Raw genomic sequence first — 20,762 nt, 5'->3', positions numbered from 1 at the left:
GTGAGGATTTAGCTTTAGCTTGGGCTATGATTAGTGTTGTTGAGAGCCATCTAGATGCCCTTGACTTTGTGTCCCTGAATACAATTCAGGGCTCAGTAAAATACAAAGCCTTCAAGCACAGACCCAATCCTGGGTCTTACAGTTAGGAGCAGCAAAGCTGGATAAAGGTGCCACTGGAATATCAGGGCTGACTGGGGAGCTGGCAGAAGCTCAGTAAAGTTGAAGAAGGTAATAGGGGTGTGGTTTGAAAGGTCACATTATCCATCCCTGCAATCTACCTGTGCTTTGAATAAAGGGCAGTTCTTCCTGACTAGGCGAGGGAAAGCATGGGGTGCTTGGAGTCAGTTTTGTGTGCTGATAGTGTGCAGAAGACGGTGGCAGTTTGTCCTGGAATTTATTTTCAAGGCCAGCTGCAGTGACACTAGTGACCTGCTGCTGCCGTACAAAGTGCCATATTATAGTGGCACTGGCTAATTTCTCCCTGCTGTTGGAATGGAGAGCTTATTCTGTCATGCAGGTGTTGCTGCAGTGGTGGCCTAGTAGCAAGACCCAATCCTGTTCTAACCAAGGACCCAGTGTCAGAGGTGGTGTCCGTGTTGAACTTGTGGGAGACAGTTACAGCCTTGACGATGCCTTTGCCCAACTCGCAGCCGGAATCTTTCAACAGCCCTCCTGCCTTTCACCCTATTTGCATTTGTTCTTATGGGCCATGCTAGTCTTTGCCCCGTTGCTCTTCCAGATCTGTAATGATGTTGCAAACCGAAAGTCTGCGCTGTAGTTTTGAGAGAGGCTCAGGAGAAAAATGATTGCTAGGAGCTTTGCAAAGTGTCCTGTTTTGGCAGTGGGATTAGCAAAACATGCAGTACCTGCATGCCCTGAAGTTCTGATCAAGCAGGTGAAGTTTAGCGAATTAGGCAAACTGTGTTCATTTGAAGAAATGAAGCCCACTATGAACAACGTTAGGAGGGGAGACAGAGCAGAAAGAGTGGTGGAAAATGAGGCAGATCTGATCTGTAGCTCACAACAGAACTCTAGGCAGGCTCTTTGTGAGCATCCCTGATCCAAAGATAATGAATGTTGCTGCAGATTGGTTAAAAGAGAAGAGGTTGGTTTTGTCTGCCCTGTTCTGCGTCCTTCTACTTCCCCCGTCTCCCTACAGCTCCAGCTTAATCTGGATGGTTTTGAATTCCTTCTGTGTTGGCCTTGTCCGAGCCAAACACAAATCCTTGTCATTCCTCACCATGGACCCTGTAATGTAATATGCCTGCTAAGATCCTTCCCCTACCCCTGTTCCTATGCCTGTTCCCCCTCACTGGCTTCAATTACAAATTCTGGGAACTTTTCCCTTGCTCACAGCCATCTATGTGTCTGCAGATATTAGCTATCAGATCTGCGTGATGGAGGGGAGCTCATACTGAGGCTGCATGCTTCCTATGCTTCGGTGCTCTCTCCGTAGAGGATGCCGTTGATGCACATGGCAAGGGTATTGGTCTAATTAATTTTACAACAAATCAGCAGATAGCAATAGTTCTGCCTGGTTTGTGCTCCTTGATTGATTGTCTTTTGCCATTAATAAGTCCACGTAGCAAAACTCAGGTTCTTACACGGATGTTCAGAATTCCCTCCTTTGAACAAGATGTTTGTGCAGTGAAAACTCCGTGCTTCCGTTTTTCTCTGCTCAAATGAGGTCTGGACGTTACTCGTGTGTACACAGTCACCTGCTAATGTGAAGATACCAGAAGGCAGTGGCATGGCTCTTGTCAGAGGTACCATTTGTCTAAAACGTGTGGTGTTACCTCCTAGTCTCATGAGGGAAATGTGCAAGTTTCTTGTGCAGACATGGAAAGAAAGTTATGACAAAGTGCCTTTTGGTGGGAAGAGGGAACTGTGAGAAGTTGAATGCATGTTCTCGGTCTCTTTTGCACAGGGATATGAATTTCAGCATCACAGTGCTGAGCATTACAGAAGTAAAAAAGGCTGAATGGTAACAAAAACGTACAGCATTTTCCGATTTCCATTGCTGGTCTGTTAATTGAAAGACTTGCTGAACAACCAGGAGAAAAGCTCTCTTGTTGAAGAGTCAGCACTAAAGCTAATATCATTGATCCAGTTCCTTGTGGTCACTGACCTAACCTGTGTTCAGGACCGTAGTCTTTGCTAACATGATACTGGAAAATACTGTGACTAGTATGGTAGGGTACTCTTCTTTGCATTAAGATGTGCAAGTGGTGAAATTAAGGTGTTTTTAAATGACATTTGTGAATGTGATAAGTGAAAAGCCTGCATCAGAGCCAGATATGGTAAGACACATCCAGAATGATTTATGGGATGGCAGAGATACTATTAGTGGCAAAGCATTTGGTTCAGCTTGACATGAGATAAATGCATCTCTTGGGTTAGATGCTATGCTGAGAGTCTCTGAAGAGCTCGCTTGAGTAGGAAGCTGGGTCTCAGGTATTTTGATAGGTAGGAACCACCTCTGAAGTCTGAATGCAGCCAGGTGTCTGGGCTCGGGGTTTGACAAGGTGGATGGTAGCCTGTTCTGTACCGCTGGCAGAATGGTAACGTATGCATCTAGGTTGGACAGAGCCTTGCGGTATTGGTGAAGGCTGCAGAATACAGTAGCGCAGGGAAGTGGCAATTTGGGAGTCTGTGGGCTGGAGCAGTGTTCCAGGTAGCTTTTTCTTCTTTCCATGCAAAAACTGGATCCTATTGCTTTGGGTTGCAGAATCGCAATAACTATTCTGGAGGGTCACTTTGGTATAAGGTTTTTAAACATTCGCTACTCTGGTTGCTCTGTTGACCACACTAGGACTTGCTCTTTCCTGGAATCCTGCCAACTTTTGTTCTGAAGAGTGTCTGGTAGCAAGGAGTTCATTGGAAGGGGAGGAGAAATCACTTTTCAGGTTGGAATTTGTCATCTTGTGAGTACTTTGAGACAGGAGGACAGATTTATCAGTTAATCACCAGCAGGCTCTTTGCCTTTCATTCTTCTATGTGCCTTCATCTCTTCCCTTCTCAGTTCATTCCATCATAGTCTCACAGAGAGCAGCAGAACACAAAGATGTGTGTGCAGCTGCCACCCCAGTTTGCTGTTTGCCACCTAAACAAAACCAAGTCCTGGACAGAATCAAAAGTCAGATCCAGCAAGCTCTCACTTAAAAACAGAAACCAGCCTTAAGCCTCTGAGAGTTGACTTGGCTTTGCGATGGGATTCTGAGCCACCGTATGTGTTTCTGTTCCACTCCTTCTTGCTTACAGTTGTGTAGAGTAAAACTGTGCGCAAGGCACTGCAGCCTCAACAGTTAAATAATAATGATCAATTAAGGGCTGCTTTATGTCTTGTAAGGAAGCCTACGTTTTATACCTCCTCCTGAGAGCTGCCTCCTTGGTTTGTCAGACAGGCAATCTGTAAGCATCTTGACCTTATCCTCTCCCTGTGCACGTATGCATTCTCTGCCTAAACAGAAGCAGTATTTGGAGCTCTTCAGTGCTGTCCAGGAAAAAGACCATTTGAGTGTGTTCTCTGTGCAGTTGGCACCTCCGAAAGAGCCGGTAGTTGGCTTTGAGACAGTTGGTAACTCAAGGTAGCTTGCAACTCAGCAAGTACCTTCCACCCTTTTCAAACCACAAACCCCTGGTAGAGGTTCTAGCTATGGGACAGTGTTTTGCAACAGCCTGAAGGTCCATCTGGTATTTTAACTTCCAGCTGGCAGGCTGGGCGAATGTCCCAGAACCCTTTTGGAAAGTATTGACATGGAGCCTGTGCCTTCCAATTCTTTCTTCTTCATCTGAAGGCATAAGAAGACTTGGAGCTGAATTGTTCCTCCTTGTTCTCATTTTCTCTCCTGGGCATGGTCTTACAAATAACTCTTTTGTTTCAACTCACTGTTAGTTAAAGTGATTATTTTTTAGGTCATGGGGAGATTCAGGGGAAGACTGATGCTTTGGTGCTGCTCAGTGGTGGCACAGAGGCCATATTATTGTTAAATTTCCTTTTTAAGAAAGTTGTTAATTTTTTCCCTTTTTGAAATGTGGGTGCTGCCTAGGGAGAAGAAAATGTTATTTCTGTCCAGACTGAATAGTAGAGCACCCAGGAGCTTGAAGCTGTTGTCATGCTTCTGTCAAAGCTTCTCTCTTCCCACTCGGAGCAGCGTTTTTTCTGGACCATCCAGCCCATCCAAACAGCTGGACTAATGTCTTCTGTCCTCACCTACAGATTCTTCTGTCCTGCCACAGCATTACAGCCTTGTCACCGCCAGTTGCCTTGTCACCCTACCCTTGAGCGAAGACAGGCCTCAATCGTGTGCACAGTTGTTAGGCAATACAGTTTTGGGGCATATGGGCACAGACCATGCTGTCATCTTCCCTGCCTTGGGGGATACAGCCTCCTGCCCCTAGTAGGCACCTTTGCTTGCAGTGCTTGTAGTGGCTGATTCCTGTGTTTCCAGCAGGAAACAAGCAGGCAGGAGAAAGTAAATAACTGCCTCTGGTTTTGTGCAATATGTGTTGAATGTGGCCTTCAGATGACCCCGTTCATCTTAGGAATAGCAAGCGTGTTTTTTCCATACACTTACTCTGCCCTTTCTCTGACAAAAGTTTTCTGTATCTCCTTTACTTTTTGTTAGTGTTAGTTGTGCCTTATGGAGCTATGCAATTTGTCAGTTTAGCTGTAACTGACCATGAAGTTGTCAGCCTGCTGGTTGTCCCCAGTGAAGGTGACAGCAGCATTGGGTTGGAGAGGTGTTCTGCATGGCTACATTTGCCAAATTGCTGGCTGTTTGCAAGTTCAGCTTAGTTTTGCTGTTGAATCCTGCAATCAGAGGAAGCTGTCCCCAGTCAGTTTCACAGATTACTGAGAGCACTTCAGACCAAACATGGAAGATCACAACTTCTTATTCGTTCTACTCACTTGCAGTTCATCTGTGATTTATACTCCTCTTGCAGGTGGGAGAGCCATTTGAGATGTGATTTTAAACAATTTTTTGTTTCTTTCTTTAGGGGACTGGAGTTTTGGGAGCTGGAGTTCAAGAGCAGATCATTTCTGTACCGACAGGTAGTGTCTAGCGCTGTATTTGGCACATGCTTTGTTTTCAAGGACCAAAACATCACATATAAGTATTGGTCAGTTAAGCAATGTTGCATCCCTTGTAATGCCATCTCTGTTGCAGAGCTGGTGTCGTAGCTGTATGACACTTCAGAGAGACCCAGTATGAGAGGGGTCAGGTTCCTTATTCTGTTTGGCCCGGTAGAACCAGACTCTCTTAAGTTCATGACTTCAGTCATTCATTTTAGACACAGAATCTGGTGGGAGGATGGAAAACTTTGTTTTCTGTGAGTTTTCTTACCTTGTCCTTGCAATCTTGAGTGGAAAAAAACAGGAGACGTACATTCTTGCTCCGCTGAATGGCACTGGGCCCAGTGAAGACTGCCTGGAATTTTATTTTCTGGCTTCAGAGCGTGAAGTAATTCTTAGTGCTGCACAAAGGAGAGATGGGAAGGCCAGATTCCGCTATGCAGGCACAAGTGCAGGATCCTTCCCTCTGTCATACTGCCTAGGCTCCACTCTGTTTGCTTTGAAATAACTCCAGCGGGGTTTTTGCTGCTGTCCTCAGGAAGACATCAATGTCCACAACTTAATAGCTCACCTCATTAGGAAAGAGTATGCTGTTCTCAGTCTGCCTGTCCTGGCCATGGTCACACTCTGGAGAGTAGGCAAGAGAGGACTTGTTGTTTTTTTGGAGGAGAGAGGGGATGTTTTGTGGGAACAGCAAGCAGCTATTTTTTATTATGTTTTGACAAACCAAATTTGTTCTTATCCTGTGCCAAGTAATGCTCTGTAAGCTCTCTGACAGTGGGTGCCTGGATATGAGCAAGGGAAGAATGGCAATGTGCTTGAGAAGGGCTTGATATATAGCAGGGATTTGTTCTATCAGATGTCCTTTTGACAAGGAGAAAATGCTGGTAACCCACTTATGTATTTAGACAGGAAATGCTACTTCATGACATTGTGCAGAGAGAAACAGTTACACAGTAATGCTCAACTCTGGCTAATGCACTCTGCAAAACTTGTTTGTAGCAGCTGCGTTACCTCAAACTGGCAGGCAATAGTGAGGGCAGGAACAGGCTGCTGAACAACGTACGCTCTTCTAACTAAGCATCTGCTTCTGCCCTCTGTCAGAGAGAAGATATTAGACTAGATGGACCTTTGATCTCACCTCATATAGCAGCTATGTTAAGTATTGCCATCTGGATGAATTTTATAAGAGAAAAGGCTTGAACAGCCCCAGAAATTGTATGTATATATTTTCTCTGAGTAACATGAAGCATGGGGGAGACAGCAAGCACGTGGCATGTAGATTTCAGATCCCTGCCATTGGTCTGCCTTTACGCTGGCAAGTTCTAAGTGTGGAGACATCAAAGCATTCATCAAAGTCACAGCATGCAATGACCTCTAGTGAGGGATAGATCAAACGCCGTATGTCAAGGATCTGTGGTGGTTCTTTGTGCCATCAAAATTGCTTAAAGGCAGGCTTTTGACACTCCATAGCACAGTTTAGGATCAGAGCAGACAGGGAGAGACAGTGCTCATCTTCAGATAAATTAATCTCCTCTTGTTAGACCTTTCTGTTTTAACAGTGCTAAACCTGACGGGTTGCTTATTGGACCTTGACTTATTTGTTTGTAAGTGTTAATGGTTCGGAGACGTGGACCAATGCTTCCTTACAGCACTGCATTCAAGTCTGTGGAGGGCTTTGCATGCTGCCTCTGTGTTGTGTTTTGTTTTGTTTTGTTTTTTCCTTGAAAAGGCATAAATAGAATAAATGTATGTTTAGGCCAAATGTTAACCACCAGCCTCCTATGCAGGCATGACTGATCACACCTGCACAGGTAGGGAGGTGTTCTCACAGCAGCACAAGGAGATGAATCAGATAGGACAGCGTCTGCTTGACCAGTTTTCTTCACTTAGTCCTAGTATTGCTGTTGCTTGTAAAATATAGTGTTGCCAGCAGGTCGAGGGAGGTGATTCTCCCCCTCTACTCAGCCCTGGTGAGGCCGCATCTGGAGTACTGTGTCCAGTTCTGGGCTCCCCAGTACAAGAGAGACATGGCACTACTGGAGAGAGTCCAGCGGAGGGCTACGAAGATGATGAGGGGCCTGGAGCATCTCTCCTATGAAGAAAGGCAGAGAGAGCTGGGCCTATTTAGCTTGGAGAAGACAAGACTGAGGGGGGGGGATCTGATCAGTGTGTACAAGTAGCTGAAGGGAGGGTATCAAGAGGATGGGGCCAGACTCTTCTCCGTGGTGCCCAGCGACAGGACAAGGGGCAACAGGCACAAACTGAAACACTGGAAGCTCCATCTGAACATGAGGAGAAACCTCTTTGCTGTGAGGGTGACTGAGCGCTGGCACAGGTTGCCCAGAGAGGTTGTGGAGTCTCTTTCCCTGGAGACATTCAAAGCCCACCTGGACGCGATCCTGTGCAATGTGCTCTAGGTGACCCTTCCTGAGCAGGGGGGGTTTGGCCTAGATGATCTCCAGAGGTCCCTTCCAACCTTGGCCATTCTGTGAAAATATGAGATTGGGGGAAGGGTTTGTCCAGTGGGGGCAGAGCAATGTAACTAGAAGACAGTGAAAGTGTAGTGGCTTGGGATCAGCCCAAACAAATGCCACACTGAGTTTCAGTGTGGCTGCTCTGTCAAATCAGCCTCAGGCTCAGTGAATCTGTGGCATGTTCCCTTAGGCTCTGTGAGCTCTCCTACCAAAATGAGTACAGACAAGCCCAAGCAAAATGCTGGCAGCTTCTGGGAGGGAATTCAGCTCTCGCCTAGCTGGGCATCATCAGGCTAGTTGGAGTTCCTTGGTTTGTGCTGTTTCTTTCCCCTCAGAGAGCCGTTTCTCGTGAGAGGACTGTCTGTACAAGCCCATTTGCTTTAGTGGCACTGGGACAAGGCCTAGCTTTCCTTTGGCTGCTGAGTGTAGGGGAAGGGAAGATGTGACAAGCAGAGATGATGTTTGAAATCTGTTTTCTGACTTGGGGGGGGTGTTGTCTCCTGGACTGTCTCGCTTACTTTCCTGGCTTTCTGAGAGAGAAAAAAGCCCCCACACTGTCCCCCACCTGAAATAGTGTTGCTTATGTAATGAGAGCGTGTGAGTCCAGCTCTCCAGGCAGACATATTGAGCTTCCTGCCATAGAGGGATGTGTGGGTGCTGCTGTTCTTTCTAAAACAGAAACCAACTCTGCTGAGCTTTCTTCCCACGTGTTCTGAGAACGAGCCTTGCTTCAAGGCGGTGCTGGGTAGCTAGAGATCACTGCATGCAGGTCCTCATCTCACTCTTACTAGTCTCTCTAGTTGCAGGGAAGGAAGACACAAAAGTAGCAGGATAATTTTGCCTGTTGCTTTCCCTCCCCTACCACTGACTTTGGTCACAAGAAGGTGCTGTTTCAGTGCGTGCTGCAGACCAGCTCAACTGCTCTGTGTTGTTGTATCACCCTGATCAGGACAGAACCTAGACAGCCCCCGCAACCCCTGCTCAAACTGTGAAGAACCCATTTCCTCTGCAGAGTGTGAGTGACTGTGTGTGCTGGGGCATGTTAGGGAGGCTAAGGGAACAGGATCTTTTTGAAGACATAAAGTGAGCGCTGCAAATGCTCCCTGGAGATATGTGATGCCAAAGCATATGTGGGCAGCCTGGACTGGCTTGAACTCTGATGGGTAGGTCTGTGCCACAAGTTGGGATACGTCAGTGGCATCTAAAGCAAGGGCCAAAGCATTCTTTATGTTGTGAAAATCCCTGCCTCTTAATATCTAGCTGGACTGGGAGCAAGGTACATGGCACTGGGAACGATCAGCCTGGTAATTAGGCTGAGAACTGTTGGTTTAATATATCTGTCTCCAGCAGCAGAACATATTGGACTCCCTAGGCCCATATTAAGAAATCATGGTGATGTCATTCTTTTCCAAGTGACAGCCACTGAACTCAGTTGGAGCTTGACTCATCCTGAGTAGTAACTGTGGGCTATTACAAAGAACAAGGTACTGCTGATGTAAAGAAGTGCAGGACTCTGGGCAGAATTTCTCCTCCTGTTAAGTTTTACAGGGGCAGCTGCTAAGTTCTGTTATCTCTCTTTGCAGGTCCGAAGAATGGTTGGGGCTCTGGTTGCAGTTGGCCAGGGGAAGTTAACACCTCGTCATATAAAGGAGTTACTGGAGATAAAAGACTCACGGGCTTTTCCACCTCATGCTATGGCTCCACCATCTGGACTCTTTCTAAAATCTGTAGAATATAACGAAGCAGGTAGGTGAATGCAAGGGAGTGCAGACGGTAACTCTTCTTCTGTGAGAGTCAGATCTAATAACGAAGGGAGCGTTAACGTCCATGATCTTTCCTTTTGGGCTCTCTGACCTGTCACTCTCAGCTTTGTCTATTGACACCCACGTTGTAGCGAGAGCCCCCAACCCTAGAGGTGCTTAACAGCTGTTCACTATGGAATAATTGTATATTTATTTCCTGGTAGATTTCCTCCTTTTACTTTCGGGCGGTAAAAGAGAAGTCATGTTGACATTGACTTTGAGATCTCAAGTGAAACATGTTTTAAATTCAAATCATAAAGCCTTGTTCCGTCCCTGGCCACGTGGCAAGACTAAATCTTCTGTGCTATCTGGGTGTCTCCCGGTTGGTTTCTGTTCACTGACCTCTCCCTTGGTTTTTATACCCACGTGACAGGGTTGCACATGCCAGAGGACAGAGACCTGGTCATCCCTTTGCTTATGTGGTGGCTGTTTTAAACAGTTTATATCAGATGCTGCTAAACTAAGTTTGTTAGCTTTTAAAAAAATGGAAAAATTGGCATATCATCATAAATGAATGTAATAGCAGTTTGATATCCCTGCTAGGGGTAGCAGGTATTCAGCGTTGCAGGAAACTTAATGCAGACAAAATGTGGGAAATGCCGTCTTGATGGGACAAAGGCAGCCTTGGTTGTAAATCAAACACAGCATCTGTGTTAGGGTCTCATTAAAGAGAAAAAATAAAAAATCATAGCAATAAACATGCTCACTTGCTGCTGATGAGACTAGCAATAATCTGCAAAAGAGAGAGATGGAGACCTCAAATTATTTTGGGGCTTTCTTAACACTAACATCTCCTTTAGCAATAGAAACACAGTCCTTTTTGTTTAAGAGAACTGAATGCCATACCTAGCACGGGGCTACATTGCATTTCTCCTGCAATGTTGAAGGTGGGATGTAATCAGGTTTCAGTAGTCCACTTCCTGTCCGCTTTGTCTTTGTAGTAATTCTTCCTGAAATCACTTCCTCTCCCTACTCATCACTGCAGACATCTCTTTTTCTTCTTTAGCCTCTCACTAATCCAGTGCCCATGAAACGTGGGTACAAGGGACTTCCCACCGCTTTTTCCCCTTTCGCAGGCTGATCACAGAGCTAAGGGTAGACTTGGAGCATGCTCTCTCCTGCAGCAGCAGTATACACACTGGGGCTTAGCGAGGGCAGAAAGCAAAAGGAAGACGCAAAGAGTATTGCATTCAAACTCCTTTTGCTGCAGGGTGCTTGGCTGGGCCTTAAAGGGGCATCTGCTGCTTGCCATTTTTAGCCCTCTCCAATAGTGTTTCTCCTAATAGTGCTGTCTGGAGCTGTCTGTGCCAGTCCCTACTGGGAGGCAGTACAGGCAGGAAATGAAGACCACAGATCTTAAGTGCTTTCAGGTGGTCTTGGTGCCATTCTTTTCCCTAAATCAATGTTTTCCCTTTTCTCTCTCAGACTTGGAGAAAACGATGACAGCAGGAGAATAGCAGCTCTGTGAGACGCAGCCAGGCCTGAAAGGACTGTGGTGGATGTGTGATGGAAGCTTGCAGAGTGCTCTTTGCACAATATATGGTCTTGTCTCAATAAACATCATTCACAGTGACTGTGGGCATCCTCCCATCGTTTGTTTTTGCCCTCTGAGACTGCTAAGGGGAAAGGAAAAACAACTTGATGCTGCTTTCGGAAGTCTGCGTTGTAGTGTGGCTTTTTTTTTTTCTCCCCTATATATATTCTGGTGCAGGACCATCACTCAAACAGGAATAGAAAGCAGTGGGGTTCGTTGTTGTTGTGTTGTGTTGTTTTATTCGCAGAGGTGGACGAGTGGATACCAACTTAGAATGAGAGAAAACATAGTCTTTTCTTTCTGCCTCTTTCCTCTGTAACCCTGTCTTTATGCAGCAGAGCAGAAGGGACAACTGTGGCTATTTAATGCGGTGAGTTAGAGAAACAGCCTTAAAAGAACTTGCTATTTCCTCTCCTTATCAACAGTCACTCTATCCCCAAACTGTAGCAGCTCAAACACTACTCTGTCCCTGAGTAAAAAGTAGTCTTGCTGATAGGACATGGCATGTTGTGGAACAAAGTTCCTTTGATTTCACTTAAACCCTATTTTCTCTTTTGCAGGAACAGGGCTCTCTACCCAGTGTTAATAATCCCAGGCTGGGCTAATAGCACAGCAACAGCTATATGAATGAGTCAGCCCAATGATGAAATGAAGCACTCTTAGCAGCGGAGCCAGAAGGCGGCTGCCAGGCTGTTGCTGGGCTCTGATTTGCTTGTTGCCTCATTTTGCTCTTCCGTAGCTGGTAGTACTGTAGAGCATAGTAGAGTCCATCAGTGATCGAAGGGTGTGTGAATCATAGTGCATAGCAAGGAGCAGAGAGGATTTCTTTTTTTTTTTTTTTTAAACTACTCTTTGACCTCAAGTTTTGCCTGTTTGTCCAAGTGACAAAATAAGCATTGGATAATTTGTGTTTTTTCTCATGAATGACGCCAGAATCTGTCTGTTTTGGTTGTAAAATTACTCTGAGAATGCCAGGTTACAGGAAAGAGGGTGCAAATTTTGACTTCTGCCTTTCCCAGAAGAAACAATGCTTGCTTGAAACACTATTGATTGTCCAGCTCTCCCACAGCAGAAGCAACGTGCAGTTGAGATGCCTGGTACCACCATTATCAATTTCCCCTTTGTCCATGAGAGGAGGAGCAGAATTACAGAAAAAGCCAAACAATTTGTCAGCAGACAGCCCCTCTTTGAGCTGGTAAGAGGATGTTCTTTGTTATATGGCAGTTTGGATACAGACTATCCCATTCAGATAAATAATGGAAGAATCTTAATAGCCTGCTGAAAGATTGTGTAGTGTCCACTCTCCGCTTGCATGATGGAGAGCACAAAGCGAGGTCAGGGTGGAAGACCGCAGCTCTTTCTGATCTCTGTTAAGGCACCCTTGCCTTTGGCAGTGGGTCTGAGTTAGTGATTCCTCCTGATACAGGACAGGACAGTCCATTTCTAGGTATCCTCTGGTGAGGAAGGGATGTATCTCCTCCCCACTCCATTACAGGCAGCAGATTTGCCGAAGGTTTGCCTTTTGACAGCCTATGAAGGAAAGGCAAGACGCTTCTGCTTACTCTCTCCCTTCCTATAGAGCGGGCTGACTCCTACCTGCTTTATTTCTTCAAGGATTAATTTCCAAAGATTATGACAATTTTGGAGGAGTCCCAGGTCTCTACCACAGAAAAGGAGAGCTGAAGCTGTTGTGTGGCTTAGGTGGAACCTGTTAGTGTTTTTCTGGTAAGGCCTTGATATAAGTACCCAGAGGTAGGGATGTTTCACAATAGTTACATGCTGCAGAGCTGTGCAGCACAAGCAACAGGGCTTCTCCATCTGGATTCCAAACCTAATGTGCCCATATGTTTTTTCAGACAGTGGTTTGTCTGAAAGGGAATGATAGCTTGCTAACTCTTGCTCTTCCTCTCTTTGAGGGGAAGTGTGAGTACAGCTACTGGCCCATTTCAAAGTCTCTCAGTCAGACTGAAGTGCTAGTACCTGGTTCAGGAGAGGCAGGCCTTGCACTGCAGACTGCTGGGACTGGAGAGCAGGGCAGGCTGGAGGTAATCAAGGGTGCCTTTGGGTGGGAGCATTGTGCCACCCTGTTACAGTGGGTGCATGGGGAAAACTGAAGCATGCATGAGGGCTGGCTGCATGCTGTACTGTCACCTCAGTGCCACAAGAGGAACGCTTCAGTAGCAGGGGCAACTGCTCTGTCTTGGATCCAAGTGCTGGCTTTTCATCTTCGCTTCCTGTGGTTTCTCTCTGTAAAGCAATGTGGCAGTGTGTCTTGCAAGACAGTTTCTGTGCAGAAGAGCTTAGCCATAACCTCATGTTTGTGATGTTTTTGGAGAGGCTAGTGTACTCGTTTGCAGCTTTCACATGAGAGATCACCTGAGATGCGGTAAGTTAACTTTCTATCTAAATTTATTATGAGCCTTTACAACACAAAAAGCTGAACGAAATAGCGAGCAATGTTGTTCAGATGCTGATCAAGCTATCTCCTAGTGCAGGCTCAGATACTGGAGGGTTTTTTTCATAGATGCTGTACAGAAGTATCTGCTCTTGAGTTTTTTGTGAATGTTTCCTGACTTCCGATAACACCCAAAGCCTATCATGTTTACGGGCTTATTCTCAAATCCAATAAATGAGCAACCCAGATACATCTATCTACACAGCAGTCTAGAACTGGTGGTCACTGGCAAACTCTGCATTTAGCACTAAGTAGTGTTGGTTGGTGGGTCTGTTTGTTTTAAATCCCAGAAAAAGAGTTAAAAATAATCCAGCAGACATATTATGATGTTAAGATAACACACCCTTTACTTAAACGTACCATCAGTGGAGAAGTTCTGTACAAACTCCTAGTCTGCATTAGTTTTTCAGTTCAGCTTGAATGTTTTCTATCATCAAGGGGTACTTAACATTTTTTTTCTTTTACACTGTTGTATTACTAATTCTTTTCTTGATGCAATTTGGACTTTAAAATACATAGAGAGGTCTGTCTTTCTGATTGTTTGATGGTGATGCTTTAAAACCAAAACCAGAAAAACCTCATGCTTGACCCAGAGGTCAAAGACAAAAAGCTGGTTTTATATAAACACATTTCTGCTAGTTCACTGAACACAAAATCCAGTGGAAACTGTAAAATAAGGGACGTGTGCCTTTCTGTATTTTTGTAAATGAAGTAACTTCATACAGGAGCAGAGGTTTGGTGCTTTTTGGTTGTCAGGAAAAAATACAAGAAGTAAAACAGTCGGGGGGGGAAAAAAATAGCAACCCTGGGGAAGCAATTCTGGATTTGGAATCTGGTAGGACTCCTTGTTTTTAAGTGGTAGATAAGGTACATTGTTAGAGATGAAATGGATTATATGCTTGGAAAATTCATGTTTAATCCTAAACTGTGTCACTTTTATTACCTCTCTCATGGCGACTAAAAATATTTTGAAACAGATCAATATTTTAAATAACAGATCAATGTTTAAAATATTTTAAAACATCTGTTTTAAAACAGATCAGTTTTAAAACAGATCAATGCTGGGGTCCTGCAGTGCTAATTTAACTGTCTGGAAATGGGCAGGAGACCTACTTCTGAAATACTTTGTCACTGATTTCCCCCCCCCCCCCTTTACTATTACTAAGGCTGTAGTTAAGCTTAAATGTGTTCATGTTACTTGATGGGGTACATCTAGGTACAGTTAACTGCTGGTGAGTACAAGTATCTCTGTGACAAGCTTCAACCATTACTTTTCTGTAAGTGAGGTATCAGAGTGGCCCGCTGCTCGTTCTAAGCATGCAAGACCTAATTTGGGATCCTCCTTCAGAGGGGGAGGGAACTGGGCAGCTCTGTCAGACTACAGACGCTGTAAGTAATAGTATTAGTAATAGCGCTGCTTGCATCGTGCAAGCAGCTCCTGTGCCTTGCCTGGCAAAAGCCTTGCAACCATATCACATGGGATATGAGTGGAATTACCTTTAGGCTGACTTTTAGCGGACTGACCACGCCAATCCCACGTGAATCAGAGTTAGCGTAAGCATATAGAAACTCTTGTCTCTAGCTTCTGCAAAATCTTGGGACACATACCTCCACAATGTAACTATGTGCTATTTGGAACAAGTCCTTTTGCTTGTTGAGGAGCTGCTATCTGATAACGTCTGTGTCTACTTACTGTGCTTGTCTTGCGGGAAACACTGGCTAATCAGTCCCCTTTGTCCGTCCAGCCCTACTGGTGATTTTGCAAGCCTCTGCTGTATCTTTCCCCAGCTGAAACGCTATTCTTTCAACCTAAAAAAGATACATGTTTGGTGGCTCTTACTCTGGAAAAGTACTGAGATAAAGGTTGTTTCAAGTTCTGTGCTTTCTGAAGTTGTGGCTTAGCACATCTAATTTAATTTTCCTGCATATATGCATGTGAACATATCTTTTTTGCCATTAGCTTACCTAAGTTTGCCTACCTAAAGTGAAACCATTTTTCCTCTCTAATCATCCATTTATAATCTCGAGTGCTTTTAACTACAGCTAGATAAACAACTACCAGGAGGAGGAGGAAGTGTGATTTCAGAGCTTCCGTTGGAAAGTACCTATAGCTAACCTTTATTTTTTTTCTGCTTTGAATAGCAGAATTTCTGCTTTCAACTTCAGGCGCTTCATCTATATTGCGGGTGGGACTAATTTTTCCACTCTATGTAGGGCTTCTATTTCGGTGTCTATGTTTGGATTAGTTCTCTAGATTTCTTTTGTCGTTGATGAGGAGAGGCATAGAGCGCTAGAGTGCGGTTTATTGCTTACGTGATGTGGGTGACCTAGGTAAAAGGTGTCCTGCTTCTGTAGTGCTTCCTTTCCTCATAAACTAGTCCTTGAGGCTCCCTTTTTAATTGAGTGAGATGGGTGATGTTTCCCTCTGCAAAGCACCTGTCCTTGGGTTTGGTGCAAAGTAGTTTTAGGGTGCTGTAAATCGACACAACAGCTTGACCCAGAATCGCAGAATGGTTGAGGCCGGAAGGGACCGCTAGAGATCATCTCGGCCAACCCCCCCTGCTCAGGCAGGGTCACCTAGAGCACATTGCACAGGATTGCATCCAGACAGCTTTTGAATGTCTCCAAGAATGGGGAGACTCCACAACCTCTCTGGGCAACCTGTGCCAGTGCTCAGTCACCCTCACAGCAAAGAAGGTTTTCCTCATGTTCAGACGGAGCTTCCAGTGTTTCAGTTTGTGCCTGTTGCCCCTTGTCCTGTCGCTGGGCACCACGGAGAAGAATCTGACCCCATCCTCTTGCCACCCTCCCTTCAGTTACTTATACATATTGATCAGATTTCCCCCCCCCCCCCCCCCCCAGTCTTCTCTTCTCCAGGGGAACAGACCCAGCTCTCTCTGCCTTTCTTCATAGGAGAGATGCTCCGGTCCCTTAATCATCTTTGCTGGACTCGCTCACTGGGAAGGATGGGGAAACTTATTCTCTCACGTTCTCTGCGTGCTTGCTGTCAGGTCTTAGGGTCACCCAAAACTTTAACCCTATATCGCATCCTCCCTTGCAAATGAACGTTTGCTGTAAGAGACCTGGCGCATCTTCTCCAAAGTGCCAGATTCTTTCAAATTACTGTTTTGTTACAGCTGTTGATATCTAGAGTATTGACAATTCAGCCTGGACTCCTCCTAAATGGGAGTAGAGGTTGTGCTGACTTGATTAACAGCTTGGTCTTGATGCCAACTATCTGTTTCAGTTTTGTGCTTTAAATGCTATTTCTTAATTGTAACAGGATAATTTCCCACATGTTATTTATAAAACTGCAGCAGCAAGGTTAGAGCAGTTCAGCCAGCTAGACTGGGTTAACTGTCATACTGGAGTAACAGAAAAATTAGTCCTGCTTTTATGCCACTACTGATTCCCTTTTTCTTGGGAAGACTGTGAAATCTATCACTGGAAGTTTTTAAGAAGGAAAGGGTTAATAACAAATATTGCTCAGAAATGACACAGGAGCACTGGTAGTGCCTAGGAAGGAGAGAAATGAATTGCAGAACCTGCAGTGGTCATGTTCTGTGTCTCACTGCTGGAGTTGTCCAGTGCTACTGGCTGTTGCTGGCTTGTCCTTAGCCAGAGCTGTAACATTTTACATATATTTTTGGCAAAAGGCAAATGTTTCTGTGCCCTCTATTTTTGCTATTTTTGTTAATTTAATATTGTCATCTTGTCCTGGTTGTTAAATAATGCCAGTAAATAACCGGGCTGCTGCTGTGTAAGCGTCAAATGTGGATATGTTTTAAATGATTCATTCTTCCTTTCAGCCACCCTGCTCTCCATCTGCCTTTACCAAGCACAGAAGTTTGAACCACAGATTTCATCAGACTTAACATTGGAGATTTGCATAGCTTTAGCTGTTAACCACTTGAGAGATGAAGTAAATCCCAGAACTCAAGGACCTCATGAGGTAAAGGCAGCTCAAGGCACTTATCCCATGTTGGCTATCCCTACAGTCCTCCTGCAAGAGAAATGGCAGATATTTTCTGGCCTGAGGAAGTGTCCAATGAGACAGTTGCCAATGCCAGTTCAGAATTCAGCTTGGAAGCAGACTTCCAGTATCCCCTCTTTACTGTCATCTACAGCCTTGTCTTTGTGCTGGGACTAATAGAAAATGTCTTAGCTCTGTACCTCTTGTCCTGCAAAGTAAAGCACATCTCTCATTCGTATGTATACATGATTAACCTGGCCCTGGTAGACACCTTGTTTGTTTGTGTGTTGCCTTTTAAAATTCATTACCACCTGAATCTGAACAATTGGATCTTTGGTGACATGGCTTGCAGGATAACTGGGACTTTGTACTATATCAACATCTATCTGAGCATTGCCTTTTTCACCTGCATTTGTGTCGATCGTTACATTGCAGTGTTGCACCCCTTCACGTATATCCAGATCAAAGTCACTCATTATGTGGTGGTGGTCACAATCCTCTGGATGGTAGCTGTCAGTGTCATGGTTCTACTCATCCTTGGAGGTCCCCTCCACAACAATGGTGTAGGGAGCAAAACAGCATGTTTTGAGAACTTCACTACCAGTATATGGACTTATCGCATGGCATCTTACAACATCGTGGCCTTAGTTTTCGGTTTTGTGATCCCTTTTTCCATCATTCTGATCAGCTACCCTCTCATTGCCAAGCGGATCTCCCAGATCAAACGCAGCATTCGCAAGAGGAAAGCCCTGCGCACTATCTACATCATCCTGTTCATTTGTATCTTCTGCTTTCTCCCATATCATCTCACTCACTTGCTCCACTTCTTAATGAGGCTTCAGGTCATCCAGAATGCGCCATTAAGCAACTTGATCTACAAAATGCGAAGGGTCACCTTAGCTCTGGTCAGTTTCAACTGTTGCTTCAACCCACTCTTGTACTACTTCACCTCTTCCAGTAAACAATGGCACTTCAACTTCAAGCTCCGATTCAGGTCTAAAGGCGTGTACACGATCTGTGACCAGAAATTTGGGGACTACTCTTGCACTTATGTTTATAAGCTAGAACGGCGACATGGAAATAAAAACCATGGAGATGGGATCAACTGACCTACTTAAAGTAAGTAAGTACGTACAATATTCATCTTTCCAACTGTTGCTTTGAAATCAGACCTTTGACACCTACCACTGTTTGTTTGATACAGTGGTTATATTAAGGGAACATGCTAAGGAAGTGCCTAACAGCTATATATTATTATTAGCCAGCTAAGACTGTACTTGGGGGAGCTGCACTTTCCTGTAGCCCTAGATACTAGCCCGTTATGACAACATGGGGGGGGGGGGGGGGAGGCCTGTGTACGTACAGTTGTGTTTTAACCTCCTTTTGTTTACTTTTGGGGTTGGTAGGAGAACCTAGGGCTCCCTCCTGGAAACCAGGTTTATTTGAAAGAAACCAGCCTCCTAATTGACTATAACACTAGAAGCTGAGTCAATGAAGGCATTCCTGCTTGGCTTTTTCCTTTTTTGGAGGGATCCTGTGTTTTCTCCCTGGAGGCACACTGTAGCCAGCTGGGTTCTCAAACTGCTTTCTGACTTCATTCCACAGCCAAATAAGGGCATGTCATCCCTTCTTGTTAATCAATTGATTGACTTCCTGAGGAGTTATGTGAGTACAGGCTTTCTAGCATCATATGCCTACAGATTCAGGCTGGGCACTTAATAATTCAGTTTCAAAAGATAAGGAATAGATTCAGGTATTTCTCAGTCATTTACCCCCATGTATGTATAAAAGCTGTTCCCCCTCAACCTGAGTTCCTGCAGGACCTGCATAAACAAGTACTGGCTGCTCGCTCATTGAGGAAAGTTACAGTGGGAGCTGGCTGAACTTCTTACACTGTGCCGTCTGGTTCGTGTGTCAAGCCCTTTTTAAGTGATTGTGTTATATCACTAAAAATAGCTAACGTCTTTCATCCCTTCTCTTGTATTAACAGAACACCCAGCTTCAGAGAACTGTTGCGTTTTTTCACCCTGTGAAACAAGACTATTCCATCATGACCGTGGAAAGATTTTTATCATTTGTGGGTTATCAGAGCTACCAGAAAGCCACTGGCCTAGCTGAAGAACCTGCTTAAAAGCCATGGTTTACCTAGAGGACATGATTTTGGTAATAGATACATGGACTCCCTGCTCTGCTCCATCCCACGCCACTCACAAACGGATGAAATGCACGTATATGCAATTGGCCTCCTGGCATACAAGACTGCTGAAAGGATAAGAATAGAAGGGAAGTCATGTGCCTTGTGTAAAGGGGAACAAGATGTGTCTAATGGTGGCAATGCTAAATCAATATTCTAATTCAATGTGCAAAACAGACTAGACACCACACTTTGACCTGGCACTCTGCAGCAGGTCACCAGGGTGCCCATTTTATGCTGTGCTGTCGGATCTGGAACAAGAAATGACATGGATCTACAGGAGGTAGGGAGTGGGATTATTGTGGCAGGAAGGCGTGGGGACATAAGGAAGTGATAACGGGTCTCCAGCACGTGGTAACTTTTTGCACAAAGATGGACACTGCAGCTTCTGCCCCTATTCAGGCAATGGTTTGACAGCAGCTGATGCCACAGTCTACTCTCTGGTTAAGAATAGGAGATAAGAGATTTGGAAAATAAGGAGCATGGTAATAGGGGTATGTTGGGGGGGGGGGTGTCTTGGTTAGGGGAAAAGAAAAATGCAGTAAGATGGGAAGCAAGGGACTTCAATTTGGGCGGCTGTATTGATCAGTTAACAACCATCCTAGCAGCCTGAACTATACATGCAGCAAGCAAAGCAAGACTAGATCTGAAATTACTATAATACAGCTAGAGCTTTGTAATAATGGCTTTTGTGTGCAGTATTAAATTTCTTAGCAATAAACTCATGCAAATCAGGTTTATCCTATGTGCAATTCGAATCATGTATTAAATGGACTTCTGTTACTGAGGATGGTACAGTCATTGACTGGCATATTCCGTATGTAACAACAGAACTGGAGTGGGTCCTCTCTGTCTCTGTATCTTGTGCTTAGCTTGGAGGTATTTTTTAAATGTCCGTGAGAAAAGCTACTTAACCTCTTAAAATAGTGTTAATGATGATTCCTGTGTTCCTCTGCTTAGCTGGGCTTGGGTAAGACCTTAGAAAATCTTTGTACTTTGAGCATTTGTAAAATGGAGATGATGACAGTCTCTGAGGGGGTGTCATGACAAACTAATCATTTACATTTGAAAAGAGACTGCTATTCTTGCCTCATTCATAGGCTATGGAAAAGCTTCCCAGCACTGGAGGGACTGTTTTCTCTGCAACTGAGCACAATTTTAACGCTATGGCCAAAGGAGGAAAAATTTCTATTAGAGACCCCATCTAAGCGTGTTGCTTTCCTGCCAGTCTGTGAGCTGTCATTGAGGGA

General features: G+C 44.8%; 2 protein-coding genes across 17 annotated transcripts in view; both read left to right on the top strand.

Moving 5' to 3' along the window:
• Nucleotides 1-10,929, top strand: part of PUSL1 (pseudouridine synthase like 1) — a 37,437-nt gene extending 26,508 nt beyond the window's left edge. For 6 of the 7 annotated variants that reach the window (XR_011135853.1, XM_009671529.2, XM_009671525.2 and 3 more), the window contains 3 exons: nt 5,002-5,056; nt 9,138-9,300; nt 10,782-10,929. Coding sequence is in view for 6 of the 7 variants with exons in the window: in XM_009671529.2 (XP_009669824.1) it covers nt 5,002-5,056; nt 9,138-9,300; nt 10,782-10,813 (250 nt within the window). In the remaining variant the exon portion in view is untranslated. The remainder of the gene's footprint in view (nt 1-5,001; nt 5,057-9,137; nt 9,301-10,781) is intronic. The other variant, XM_009671526.2, reaches the window with a different exon arrangement.
• A 145-nt stretch (nt 10,930-11,074) lies between these two features.
• LOC104141912 (lysophosphatidic acid receptor 6-like) lies at nt 11,075-20,001 on the top strand. 10 transcript variants are annotated; one of them, XM_009671522.2, is made up of 5 exons: nt 11,075-11,260; nt 11,960-12,085; nt 13,146-13,276; nt 17,155-18,445; nt 19,309-20,001. In XM_009671522.2, the coding sequence occupies exon 4, from the start codon at nt 17,360-17,362 to the stop codon at nt 18,425-18,427; it is 1,068 nt and encodes a 355-aa protein (XP_009669817.2). In that variant the 5' UTR covers nt 11,075-11,260; nt 11,960-12,085; nt 13,146-13,276; nt 17,155-17,359; the 3' UTR covers nt 18,428-18,445; nt 19,309-20,001. The 10 variants fall into 10 exon arrangements, with proteins under 10 accessions (XP_009669817.2, XP_009669814.2, XP_009669816.2 ...); XM_009671519.2 differs by having other exon boundaries at nt 11,075-12,085; nt 17,155-18,437; XM_009671521.2 differs by having other exon boundaries at nt 11,075-12,085; nt 17,155-18,441.
• Nucleotides 20,002-20,762: the final 761 nt, after the last annotated feature.

This window comes from Struthio camelus, chromosome 21 (genome assembly GCF_040807025.1).
Source record: "Struthio camelus isolate bStrCam1 chromosome 21, bStrCam1.hap1, whole genome shotgun sequence".
Classification (NCBI taxonomy): domain Eukaryota; kingdom Metazoa; phylum Chordata; class Aves; order Struthioniformes; family Struthionidae; genus Struthio; species Struthio camelus.
Note: the sequence above shows the minus strand (reverse complement) of the source record. Positions and strands in the feature narration are given on the sequence as shown.

Excerpts from the sequence above, each read along its gene's own strand:
- LOC104141912 (XM_009671522.2), top strand. The coding sequence starts at position 17,360 with ATGGCAGATATTTTCTGGCCTGAGGAAGTGTCCAATGAGACAGTTGCC.